The 13,269-nt window shown below is 42.6% G+C and overlaps 1 protein-coding gene across 8 annotated transcripts in view; it reads left to right on the top strand.

Annotated features, from left to right (window-relative positions):
• Positions 1-13,269, top strand: part of ANK3 (ankyrin 3) — a 383,729-nt gene that overhangs the window by 199,619 nt on the left and 170,841 nt on the right. For all 8 annotated transcript variants that reach the window (XM_069571716.1, XM_069571712.1, XM_069571715.1 and 5 more), the window contains exons 10-13: positions 4,393-4,590; positions 6,660-6,758; positions 9,245-9,343; positions 11,519-11,617. In XM_069571716.1, the coding sequence (XP_069427817.1) occupies positions 4,393-4,590; positions 6,660-6,758; positions 9,245-9,343; positions 11,519-11,617 (495 nt within the window). The remainder of the gene's footprint in view (positions 1-4,392; positions 4,591-6,659; positions 6,759-9,244; positions 9,344-11,518; positions 11,618-13,269) is intronic.

Below are 13,269 nucleotides of genomic sequence, written 5' to 3'. Positions count from 1 at the left end.
TACCCTTCACCAGGCACTTAGGTGTCAGCCTTCTCCTTTCTCCTGGATAAGCTAACACACTTAAAATCTCTTCTCATATTCTAAAGTAGACATCACACACATTTTTGTTTTCTTTCCCATTGTGTGACTGTGTGTGTGCCGCATGGATTCTGTCTTTTAATTCCCTTCATGTTTTTCAGTGGAGCTTGTGAAAGTTTGGATAAACACACACATCACTTCTACCATGTTTATCCGGAAGTCCCCATGCCCACTGCGCTGGGAAGTCCTTACCAGAATCTGACCATCAGACTCATCTCTGGTCCTCACCATCTCCAGCCAAGCAGCCTCCTTCCACTTCCTATCATACACCAAGACTGTTCTCCTTTCCTGTTTCCTCATACTGAGCTTTCTCAGTCTGTCCCAGATCTCTTCACCTATTTCTCAGCTCAGATGTCATCTTCTCAGAGAGACCTTCTTGGTTTCTTTACTTGTTTGCTACCTCTTTCTTCAATGAAATGAAAACACGAACTTTGTCTTATGTTCAGTGTGCTTCCCCAAGCACCTCAATCAACACCTGTTACCTATTAAGTGGATGAATGCATTCTGAACTTCAAGACCATCTCTCTAAATCTTCAAGACGTCTATCTTTATGAGCTAAGAAAAAGCATCACCCTGGACCCATGTTTTTAACTTGATGAGATGCTGTATATACATAATAAGGCCCTCCACAAGTCATTTCAGTCGTATCCGACTCTGTGAGACCCCAGAGACGGCAGCCCACCAGGCTCCCCAGTCTCTGGGACTCTCCAGGCAAGAACACTGGAGTGGGTTGCCATTTCCTTCTCCAATGAATGAAAGTGAAAGTGAAGTCGCTCAGTCGTGTCCGACCCTCAGCGACCCCATGGACTGCAGCCTTCCAGGCTCCTCCGTCCATGGGATTTTCTAGGCAAGAGTACTGGAGTGGGGTGCCATTGCCTTCTCCGTCCACAAGGCAGATGGTGTTTTTTTTTTTCTGGTGCTTCCCCAGTGACCTGTAAGTTACCCATTCAGAGGTGGTAGTTTTGTGTATCATTAGAGAGTTTCCTTCTTTTTGTGACACTGCCACCCATTTCCAATCTTCACTAAGTCATTTGTCCTCTCAGAGTTTGTTTCTTTGTTTGCTTCATGTTTTCCTCTAAGGCTGTGTCAACACACAAAGCTGAGGGATGTTTTGGCAGGAGATAAACTAGTGCATATGCTCGTGGGTGGCAGTGTCTCAGATGAGAAGGGTTCCCATTCTTTGTTGCACCTTAGTTTTTACTTTGGTTCAAGATGTCGAAGCGGAAATTTTTAGGCAGAAATATCCCGATTGACTGGCCACGTATGGAGGCTTTAAATTTACACAGTTATTTATGGAGCTCTTTCTGTATATACAAGGCTCTCTGCTGGGCAGTATGGGGAAATTTTAACCCATGAAACTCTTGCTTTCAAGAAACACAAATAGTTAAAATACATGATGGGGTGTGTGAGTGACGCCATGAGAGTGATCAAAGGAAAACTTGCTTTTATTCCCCCTTAAACTGTTGTTTTATGTCATTCACAGAGAAATTAGGGGAGTTTAACCTGGCCCAGAGGATTCAGAAATCATCAGTGCTTATTTAGTATATCATTTTTTTCAAAGTTCAGTGATGATGATTTTTTTAAAAACTAAATTTACTGTCACTTCCCCGCCCCATCTAGGTTAAACCAGGTTATGTTAACTACTAAAGCCTCTCTTGATAACTGGATTCTCTGGGAATCTCCCCAGGCCGCTCCATGTTGCCCCCATATTTAAAGGGAACATGCCTGAAGAGAGTGATATCTATCTAATACCTGGCTTTTGCCTTCATTGAGAAACGTGTACTGAATGCTAAGTGTCATGCCAAGCCTTTTTAAAGGTTTTGTTTGCCTTGTACCCTACTGTGCCATCTCTCAGCAATCCAAGCCAATGTTTTACTTATTGTATGATGACGTGGCATTGAATCCAGTTAATTTAAACTGAATATTAGTCGGTCAGAGGCTTGCCATTCCTCATTGTAAACACATGGGGGCACCAGATTGATGGGAAACGTTGTCCTTTCGACATTGATGTGAGATCAATAGTCAATAACAAGTATTAGTAATATAGAATGAGCAAATAAAAATCAATCTAGTGAATACCAATTTGTCCCTGCCTTACTTTATCCTTTTCAGTCTTAAGCAGTTCAGTTCAGTTCAATTCAGTTCAGTCACTCAGTCATGTCTGACTCTTTGCGACCCCGTGAATTGCAGCACGCCAGGCCTCCCTGTCAATCATCAACTCCCGGAGTTCACTCAGACTCACGTCCATCGAGTCAGTGATGCCATCCAGCCATCTCATCCTCTGTTGTCCCCTTCTCCTGCCTTCAATCTTTCCCAGCATGAGGGTCTTTTCAAATGAGTCAGTTCTTTGCATCAGGTGGTCAAAGTATTGGAGTTTCAGTTTCAGCATCAGTCCTTCCAAAGAATATTCAGGACTGATTTCCTTTAGGATGGACTGGTTGGATCTCCTTGCTGTCCGAGGGACTCTCAATAGTCTTCTCCAACACCACAGCTCAAAAGCATCAACTTTTCGGTGCTCAGCTTTCTTCACAGTCCAACTCTCACATCCACACATGACTACTGGAAAAACCATAGCTTTGACTAGACAGACCTTTGTTGGCAAATGTCTCTGCTTTTGAATATGCTATCTAGGTTGGTCGTAACTTTCCTTCCAAGGAGTAAGCATCTTTTAATTTCATGGCTTCAGTCATCATCTGCAGTGATTTTGGAGCCCCAAAAAATAAAGTCTGTCACTGTTTCCACTGTTTCCCCATCTATTTGTTGTGAAATGATGGGACCAGATGCCATGATCCTAGTTTTTTGAATGTTGGGCTTTAAGCCAGCTTTTTCACTCTCCTCTTTCACTTTTATCAAGAGGCTCTTTAGTTCTTCACTTTCTGCCATAAGGGTGGTATCATCTGCATATCTGAGGTTATTGATATTTCTCCCGGCAATCTTGATTCCAGCTTGTGTTTCATCCAGCTCAGCATGTCTCATGATGTACTCTGCATATAAGTTAAATAAGCAGGGTGACAATATGCAGCCTTGATGTACTCCTTTTCCTATTTGGAATATCTGTTGTTCCATGTCCAGTTCTAACTGTTGCTTCCTGACCTGCATACAAATTTCTCAGGAGGCAGCTCAGGTGGTCTGCTATTCCCCTTTCTTTCAGAATTTTCCATAGCTTGTTGTGATCCACACAGTCAGAATTCCATGTCATCAGGGATGCAATCAGTAGTGGCCCTAGCTCAGATGGTAAAGTGTCTGCCTGCAATGAGAGAGACCCGGATTTGATCCCTGGGTTGGGAAGACCCCCTGGAGAAGGGAATGGCAATCCACTCCAGCACTCTTGCCTGGAAAATCCCATGGACAGAGGAGCCTGATAGGCTACAGTCCATGGGGTCGCAAAGAGTCGGACACGACTGAGCGACTTCACTTTCACTTTCACTTAGTGCAGTTTACACTGTTTTTATCTTTTCAAGTCATGGAAATTCCTTTTATTACAAAATTTTCAAATGTGTGCAGAAAAAATAGCAAAGTAAAGCCCTCAGTGCGCATCACTCAGCCTCCTGATTCACAGCATGAGGGCCACATGCTTGCTCGCCACCTTGTACCCTGCTCCCTGGACCTCAACATCCATGCACTGTTTCAGAGTGAACCCTCCCTCACCAGTGAACACTTCAATACATCATGTCTAAGAGCTGAGGACTCTTTATCTTCTGAATAACCACAATACATCCCAACTGATAATCATTTCCTCTATATCATCAAATAGCCAAACTTCAGATTTTCCTGATAGTATTATCATTTTGTCTACATTCATTTACAGTTTGATAGCATGAAGAGATTTCCACTGCCCAAATGTCACACCAGTTTTAAATTTGAGAAAGAAATTATCTTTGAAATTTTATTTTTGATTGATATAAGACATGGGAGGACTAGTTTAGAAAGGAAAGTGAACGTGAAGTCTCTCAGTCTTGTCCGACTCTTTGCGACCCCATGGACTGTAGCCTACCAGGCTCCTCCCTCCATGGGATTCTCCAGGCAAGAGTACTGGAGTGGGTTGCCATTTCCTTCTCCAGGGGACCTTCCCAGCCCAGGGGTCGAGCCCTGGTCTCCTGCATTCCAGGCAGACACTTTAACCTCTGAGCTACCAGGGAAGTTTGGAAAGGAACTGCAGTTCAAAACAGTTGCCGCAAAACCTTTTAAAAAGAGATGGTATTTCCATGTGCAAATCTAGGGTTTTCATCTGTTCATATTTGTACTACATTTTGTGTTGGGCCCATTTGCAAATGAAAGGTAAACAGTCAACTCCACTTCTCTTCTGTGTTCCAGAATGGATTGTCTCCACTGCACATGGCTACACAGGGGGATCATTTAAACTGCGTCCAGCTTCTCCTCCAGCATAATGTGCCTGTGGATGACGTCACCAATGACTACCTGACCGCCCTGCACGTAGCTGCCCACTGTGGCCATTACAAAGTCGCCAAGGTTCTCTTGGACAAGAAAGCTAATCCCAACGCCAAAGCCCTGGTGAGTGGCTCAGCTCACAAGTCCAGCCTGTGTTGTCTTGCTGACCACATGCTACCCCTACACGCAAAGGGACTCCGTGAAAATGGAAGGTCTAGTTTAGTAAAGTATATACTTCTTGTCAACCTTCAATAGCCTTCTTGTAAATTTATAAACCCTTTTATTTCCACCATAACCAAGGCTGGTGAGGCTGATTTAAATCATTAGCCTCTTTATAGTCACATTTGTGATTCTCTTATGTAAATAAACCCACAGACTGTACAAGTGCAAAAAAACTGAGTTGGTCAACTTATCTTCTGGTAGGTAAAGTGATAACTCTGTGAATTCAAAGTTTTTTTCTGAGATCTAAAAATATAGGCAAAATGATAAAAAAAAAAAAAAACCTTGAACATGAGACGTCTAGGAACTTGTGAGTGGAAACCTGCTGCTGCTGCTACTAAGTCGATTCAGTCGTATCTGACTCTGTGCGACCCCGTAGACAGCAGCCCACCAACCAGGCTCCACCATCCCTGGGATTCTCCAGGCAAGAACACTGGAGTGGGTTGCCATTTCCTTCTCCAATGCATGGAAATCTGATGTGATGTTAACCATGTAAGGTAATGAAACATCACCTGTCATCTCCTTTTCATTGAGATGCAAATCAAAATTTTGATCTAGCTTTGCAGTCTTAACTCCTAGAATGACTTGCTATTTTAACCTTGAGCCTTACTATATAGTTTGGTTTTCACAATGATATGGTATCTGTTGTCTTTAGAAAAATAAATGTCCCAATTTAGTAAGCTGTTTAAATTTAGTTCAGAAGAAACACTCATGTTTAGGAAAAAAATATGTCACCAAATGTTAGGGAAAACCTATGTGTTTACTAGCAATTTTGCGGTCAGGGCTGTCGTCTGATCAACTATTTTAGGAAGGGGCTCTGCTGCCTTGCAGCTCATTACCTTTGACAGTCTGTGGGCTCTGAGATTTGGAGTGGCCAGGAAAGAATGGGCAGGAAGGAGCCTCTCAGATCCTGGGCAGCTCCTTGGCCTTCGCAATTCTAAAGGCTTTTCCTGGAGCAGCATTTTAGGAGCTGCTAACTGGCCCAGCATATCAGACATATCTTTGAATTCTGAGACGGGAGGAAAAGAAATGAGCAGCCATGACTCATTTTTCCATACAAGAAAAGAAGCCTTACAACAGGGTGTGGGCTCTGACCCTCATTTTCCTCTGACTCTGAAGATTTCACAACAGAAGGAGGTTATGGAGGTTGTAGCCTGTCATCCTAGGATGGACTATGGCCTGGTAAGTGGTCTCAAAACCCCCACAGAAGCACCTGCAGCTTTCATGGTGGATCCTGAGGGTCTTCAGTTCTCTGTGGTGACAAAAATAGGCCCCATGGTCTCACTTAGCAAGTAGTACAGCTAGGTAGGTAATTTGTGAAAAAGCAAGTTCCTTTATTTGATTAAATATTAAACCAAATGTTCTAACTAATGTTGAGTTGTTTAACTTTTTGCTCCCTTGGACAAATTTTTGGCCCAGATGTTTTTAGTGTGTGTTTTTGAGGTGAAGGAGGGACATAGTTGGGAGAGTAAATTCCAGAGTCAAAGAATCTAAAAGGATGGATCAGTGGCTCCCCTGGTGGTCCAGTGGTTAAGACTTCACCTTCCAAAGTGGGGGATGCAGGTTTGATCCCTGCTCAGGGAGCTAGGATCCCACATCCTTGCAGCCAAAAAACCAAAGCATAAAGCGGAAGCAATATTGTAACAAATTCACTAAAGACTTAAAAAAAATGGTTCACATCAAAAAAGTCTCTAAAAAATTTCAAAAGATGCATGACCATTTTGCCTTAACTACTAGGAACCTATCACCAAAATTTGCTTCCTGTTCATGATTATCAGGGCACGTTGGGTTCCTGGGAGCAGGTAGACTACCTGTGCTTCCAGAAAAGAACCTACATTCAGTTTAACCTCCCATTGTTTCTGCTCATTTCCAAATCTTTACAGACATCACTTCTGCAGAGGTATTTTACCGTGCATAGGAAGTGGAGCTCAATGGAATGTAATCAAATAGGTCTGTGTCTTTTTCCCTTGCAGAATGGCTTTACCCCTCTTCACATTGCCTGCAAGAAGAATCGAATTAAAGTGATGGAACTCCTTTTGAAACACGGTGCATCCATCCAAGCCGTAACCGAGGTAAGGAGAGGAGGATTTCTGGGGTCCCCCATGTATAGCCTCAGCAGCCAGAGTCCCAGTACCCTTCCTGACAACCAGCTAGTTGTACTGTGTGTGGTTGTCTTAGCACTTTCTGAACCCTTCCCGAAGGGGCTGCCAGTTCTTAGGAGAGCAGACAGGAGTGTGGGAGGAGAGTGCAAATACTCAGCACAACGCCATAACCAGAAGCGTAACCCACACACATGCATCGTGCTGGCGGGGTGCCATCACTCCAAGTGTAATTTACATGCATTAATGTACTTTACTGCAGTGCTTCTCAAACCCTGTGTAGGCGTGGATTTGCCCCGCCATGAGGCATTTGGCTGTCTGGAAAAATTTCTCGTTGTCGCAACTGGATGGTGCTGCTGGCATCTAGTGGCGAGAGGCCAGAGTTGCAACTAAATATTTCACAGTGCACAGCCCAGCCTCCAACAATAAAGGATTATCTGGCTCAGAATGTCATGTGTGCCACGGTTGGGAAACCCTGCATGACATAAGCTCTGTGTGGTGATGAAGGATTGCTCTCCGGAAAAACTCAGAATTAATGAAACATACAGTTGCTGAAGTTAGTAAAAGGGTAGCTCTAGGTTTCTTTCATATAAACCAACACAGAACTCAGAGAAGCCATCTATTGGGATCAGGGCTGAGCCTGCAACAAGGGAAACTGAGTCTGGCATCTACCCTCCAGACTAACCCATCCCCGACCCACCTGTATCACTCTGGTCCCGTTGGATTTTAGCCATTGGCCTTCCCTAGACTGGACTCCCTTTGTTCACCCTGCATCTCCGCACCCTCCATGAATCGCCCGCTTCCAGGCTAGGCATGCATGTCTTTGAGGACCAGATCTGGGGCCACCTTCTCCAGGAGTCCTCCCCTAACCCTTGATCTGGTTCCAGAGCTCCTCCTGGGGACCATCACCACATTCTAGGTGTATTTCCATCAAAGCGCTTATCCAGCTGGCTCACTTATGACCCATCGCACTCCCGCCCCCCCTGCCACCCCAAAACTGCAGGCCTCACCAAGGCAGGCCTGACTCTTACTGGTCTTAAGGTACCCACAGCACAGTAGATTCCATAGTAGATCATCCAATAAAGGCTTGTTGAATGCATCATTAAAGACTCTAGCATTTGAAGCAAATGTAGACACTAAGGTCTAGTCCAGTCATTGTTGCTTTGCCTCAGTTTCTCATCCACAAGTGAATTATTTACCTTGATTTCTAACCTTCACAACTTGAAAATAGTAAATGATGGAAAATATTAGTACTGATTTCTGGCTCCCTGGTAGGCACTCAGTTATTCCAGTTAGAAAAGAGTAAGTTTATTCTCAGTGCATGGCAGCCCTTTCTAAAGATCAAAATGGGCTCTGAAATAAAAGAAGATTTCTGACTGGTGTCTGAGTAAGTGTCCAGAGATGCCAGCCTGTGGCGATAAGTTCCACTGTCAGCTCTGCTACTCCCTGAGGGCTTGAAAAGGCGGAGCCGAAAACGTCCTAATTAGAGTTTGCCGGCCGGAGGGAAAAAGCACCGAATTAAAACACAGTTCTCCTTCCTCTCCTTTTCCTCAGCTCCCACTGCTTGAAGTCTGGCAACTAGAATTCTGTCCTCTGTCTCCCTTTCATTGTATAGAATTCCTTACACATCTTTTTCGACATTACTCAAATTTCAGTTGAAATTAGTTATCTTCTTCTCTCTCAGCTTTTCTGGCCATATTAAATATTTTTTTCAAGCTATGATGTTCATGGTGTAAGTGAAATTAATTCCTGAAACATTTAAGATGGAGTCATTTTATACAAGAAGAACCAGTGTTTTGAGGTGTGTGTGTAAGTAGGACTTTGAAGCACACACAAAAAATGAAGGTCTAATCTAGTGACCATTGTTCTATTTGCCTTAATTATATCCCTTGATAATACTCAGAAAGTTACAAATTTTAATGATTGAGACCTGATCTGCTCATTTCTTAGAGGGATGGCTTTGTCCTCCCACCTGCTCTTTCATGTATAATACAATCAGTTATTCTGAGTACATGAGAATCCTTCTTAAAGGCCAGAATAGGATCTGAAAAGAAAAGTTGGCTTTTTGCTACTGTGTATGTAATCCCACACATGCATACACACACACACATAGCCATATGGATAAGGAAGATTTAATAAAGGGAAAAACCTTCAAAGTATTTCTGTCTAAAGTTTCTTCATAGAGCTGTATAAGACGTGTGAAATAAGTCTTTAATGGTGATGACGTAGGCCTTTCATAATCATGGAACCTGCTTTAGGGAAATGATGATGATTGCTACATTTGCCATATAGAACCTAAGACGTGATGGTGATGTCTAGATGTTTCCTGATCTGATCAGTAAATTGGTTTTCTTAATATGAAAGGATGGATGGATAAAATTGCAGACAGACAGATAAGCAGGAAGACAAATCGTTCTGAAAATAAGCCCACAAGCTGACATTTCCCTTTCCTCCCCCAGTCGGGCCTTACCCCAATCCATGTTGCTGCCTTCATGGGGCATGTAAATATCGTGTCGCAACTCATGCATCATGGAGCCTCACCAAACACCACTAACGTGGTAAGTACCCTGTGAACAAAGCAGGTCCAGTTGTGAGTATTTTTGAAACTAGAAGAGATTACTCTCAACCTACTTATTTTTGTTGTAAGTAAATTAATTACCTGACTACTTAAAAGGACAGAATTTTGAGAATACCTGTGGTTTCCTTTGCTTCAAAGGCAAGATCCATTCAGTCAGTAACTGGTCACCAGTTGCTAAGACTTAGGGGCTGTTTAGCTTACTACTGAATATTATACTTCATAATATTAAAACTTAAAAAAATAAATAAAACTTTAAAAAGTAAAGTTTTCTGGAAAGGGAGAGTCTTCTTTTTCAACAGAAGCGTTAAGAAGTGTTAAGAAGTTCCATGCATTGATGGACCTAGAGATTATCATACTAAGTGAAGTATGTCAGAAAGAGGCAAATACCATATGATTTCACTTATACGTGCAATCTAAAATATGACACAAATGAGCCTATCTATGAAGCAGAAACAGACTCACAGACACAGAGAACAGACTTGTCTTTGCCAAGGGGGAGCAGGATTGGGAGGGAAGGCTTGGGAGTTTGGAATTAGGAAATAAAAGCTATTTATATAAAATGGATAAACAAGGTCATACATACAGTGCAGGGAATTATATTCAATATCCTGTGATAAACCATAATGAAAAGAATATGAAAAAGAATATATATATATATATATATATATATATATATATGTATAACTGAGTCAGTCATACTTGGCAGTACAGCAGAAATTAACACAACGTTCTAAATCAACTATACTCCAGTAAAATTAAAACAGATAAGTATTGCATGTGAGAAAGTAGTTCTAACACTCTTCTTATTCTGATTTCAAGTAACTTTGAAGTATTTTCTCTTTAGTGTGCTTGATTTTGGGTCCAAACCCATGGAACATAGTAAATGTCAAAGGAGTGGCTTATCACTCTCAATCTGCATGTGGCCCTTGACCTTGTTTCGTAGGCTTTTCAGTTTAGCATCCTAATAATATTGGCACCCCAGACACAAGCATAAGGACGTTAGTTGGATTCATGGGCACTAAAGAAATAAAAGTGAAACAAATGACATGCTGGCACAGAAAGGGTGAACCCTAAGACCCTGTGCCTCTGCCCTGAAGGCAGACGTCCTGTGAGGCTCTGTGTCTTCCAGCAGCTGGGCTCAGCACATCCACAAGACAGAAACAGACCAGATCTCAGCTGAATGCAATCTTCCCTGGTACTTATGCCAGGGAGAGAGTGTTTTCCTTTACAAAGAGAACACTGGGTAACATGGTAAGCGCCATCCTTAGAACCTTTCTGGTAATAACAGCAGCAACTTCCATGTGAACCTTATCTCTGCATATCCTTCCACAGAGATGAATATCCTACATAGCCAAGCAAAATTTATAAAAGCAATTTAAAGGTGGGCATCACTTCTGTGTGGAAGAATATATTTGATTTTAACATTTTGATCCATGTGTGTTTTCTATGTTGTTTCATTTTTAAAAATGAGATCATCTGAATAAAAGTCTACTTGGTGAAAAGCAGCAGAGGTGGGGGAAGTCCAGTGACAAAGGAAAGAACCCCTTGGGATAATGCTCAAAGAATAGGATAAGGACCTGTTGAGATAAAGCTGGGAATGCAAACCAAGGACATGTCGAATCTGGCCTTGAGTTTATTTTGTGTTGCTTATGCAGCACTTCTTGTTTTGTTTTGAACTCTGATTTTTTGCCCAACACTCAAGAAATGTACACAGATATCCCACACTGCTACTATTTTTGAAAAATAGAAAGGTGTGGCATGATACAACTAGCATCCTGAATATTTACTGCCGCAGTCTGCCCATGCCAGGTAGGGGTGCCTCCCTCCAAGAGCACTCTCCACCTGCCCTCTTTGCTCATCCAGTCTCCTTCTTGGTCTTGTGGCAACTGCCTTTGAACCCCCAGTGACGCAGCATTGTAGATTATTGAGCTTCCAGTCCTGCCGTGCTGCGTGGACTTCACGCTGAAGTTTTCCATCATGGGCCAGGCTCCTGGGCAGTTCTTGGGCATTTCATTTCCTTTCTTCCCTAGTTTCAGTAAGGAAGTGCTTGGGACTACTTTTTATTTAAACAAAAACCTCCATCACAAACTTTATGTAAAGAAAATATGCCAGTCTTCAGAGCTGTCTTTAACTCACTTTGACTCCTGTTCCCCAGAGAGGAGAGACAGCCCTACACATGGCCGCTCGGTCCGGCCAGGCCGAAGTCGTGCGGTATCTGGTGCAAGACGGAGCTCAGGTAGAAGCTAAAGCTAAGGTATGTGCCGTGCGTGCCTTGTGTGCTACCAAGAGAAGAAATGATTTTAATAAAACCTTTAAACATATGCATGCTCTCTTCCAGGATCACTCTTCTAGAGTAATGACCATCACCAATGACAATAGTCTCTACCCCAGGGATATTGAAAACATCCCTTCGCGGCCCATGTCCACTCAATTATTTAACAAAATGAAATAGAACAAGAGCTTTGTGCCAGAAAGAACTCTGTGTCCTTGGCACATTGCTCATCCCTAACAGCTTAGAAACCAAGGCTAGAACTGGCCCAGAGTTGTTTGCACTCTGTGAAGAAGGGCTCATGCACAAAGTTTCTAGCACAGGCATAGTTTGGAAGCACAATTGAGTTCTTTTGGTTGACTTAGATGTCAGCTGTCACAGCCACAAAAGGGAAAGGGGAGTTTTAACTTTTTCTCCAGGGCTTCCCTGGTGGCTCAGTGGTAAAGAATCCACTTGCCAATGCAGGAGACTCAGGTTTGATCCTTAGATCAGGAAGATCCCTTGGAGAAGGAAATGGCAACCCTCTCCAGTATTCTTGCCTGGGAAATCCCATGGACACAGGAGCCTGGTGGGCTACAGTCCATGGGGTTGCTAAGAGTTGGACATGACTTAGCGATTAAACGGCGGCAGCAGCAACCTTTTCTCCACAAGTTGTTAAACCATAAACTCTGAGACTTGGTCAGAGTTGTTCACGGAACATGGAGTATAGAAGAATGTCAGGACTGAGTTTGAATGCGTCATTCTCCGCGTCACTAGAAGAAACTCGCTGTCACTGTCTGGCTGCGCAGTTGGTCCGATTATCAAATGGCAATTTTGGTCAGGAATCATAGATCTATAAATACCTAAGGCATTTAATTTTAGCCCTTCAATATACAAATGGACATTTATTTCTCGTTTATGTATTTACTTTGCAGTTTCTAGTTTAGGGTTAAATGGAGAGGAAACCGAAGCATTTGTGAAGCAGTCTGAGTGTAGAACATTTCTTGACTTTTAACATTTTCCTCTAGTTTATCCAGTTCTCTTGCATGCATGCAAGCTAAGTCGCTTCAGTCATGTCCAGCTCTTCACAACCCTATGGACTGTAGCCTGCTAGGCTCCTCTGTCCATGGGATTCTCCAGGCAAGAATACTGGAGTGGGTTGCTGTGCCTTCTTCTAGGGGATCTCCCCAACCCAGGGATCCAACCCGTGTCTCTTTTATCTCCTGCATTTTCTGGTGTGTTTCTTTACCACTAGTGCCACCTGGGAAGCCCATTCAGCTTTCCTACCCATATCTAATTTGACCATAATTGGTATTTATCAACTTCTACCAACGCTCTCCAAGGCTTATACCTTAGTATTCTTAGGGGAAAATAAAGCCTTTCCTTTCATACTTCTATTTTACCTGTTAAGTGTTATGTTTTTTATAATTTATATATTTTTATATTTATAAAATATATTTTCATATTTCAAAACATTTATAAAATATAAAAATAGTTATGTTTTTAACTATATAAATATATAGTTATATATATTTGTAACATGCAGTGGTCTTTGTAAACATGCAGTCCGCATGTGGGTACAAAGACGGTGATGTTCTAGGCAGCAGACCATAACCTTGAGTGTCCAATGTACTGTGGTGCCAGTTGGTAGATTTTGC

This window comes from Ovis canadensis, chromosome 25 (assembly GCF_042477335.2).
Source record: "Ovis canadensis isolate MfBH-ARS-UI-01 breed Bighorn chromosome 25, ARS-UI_OviCan_v2, whole genome shotgun sequence".
Taxonomy (NCBI): Eukaryota; Metazoa; Chordata; class Mammalia; order Artiodactyla; family Bovidae; genus Ovis; species Ovis canadensis.
Note: the sequence above shows the minus strand (reverse complement) of the source record. Positions and strands in the feature narration are given on the sequence as shown.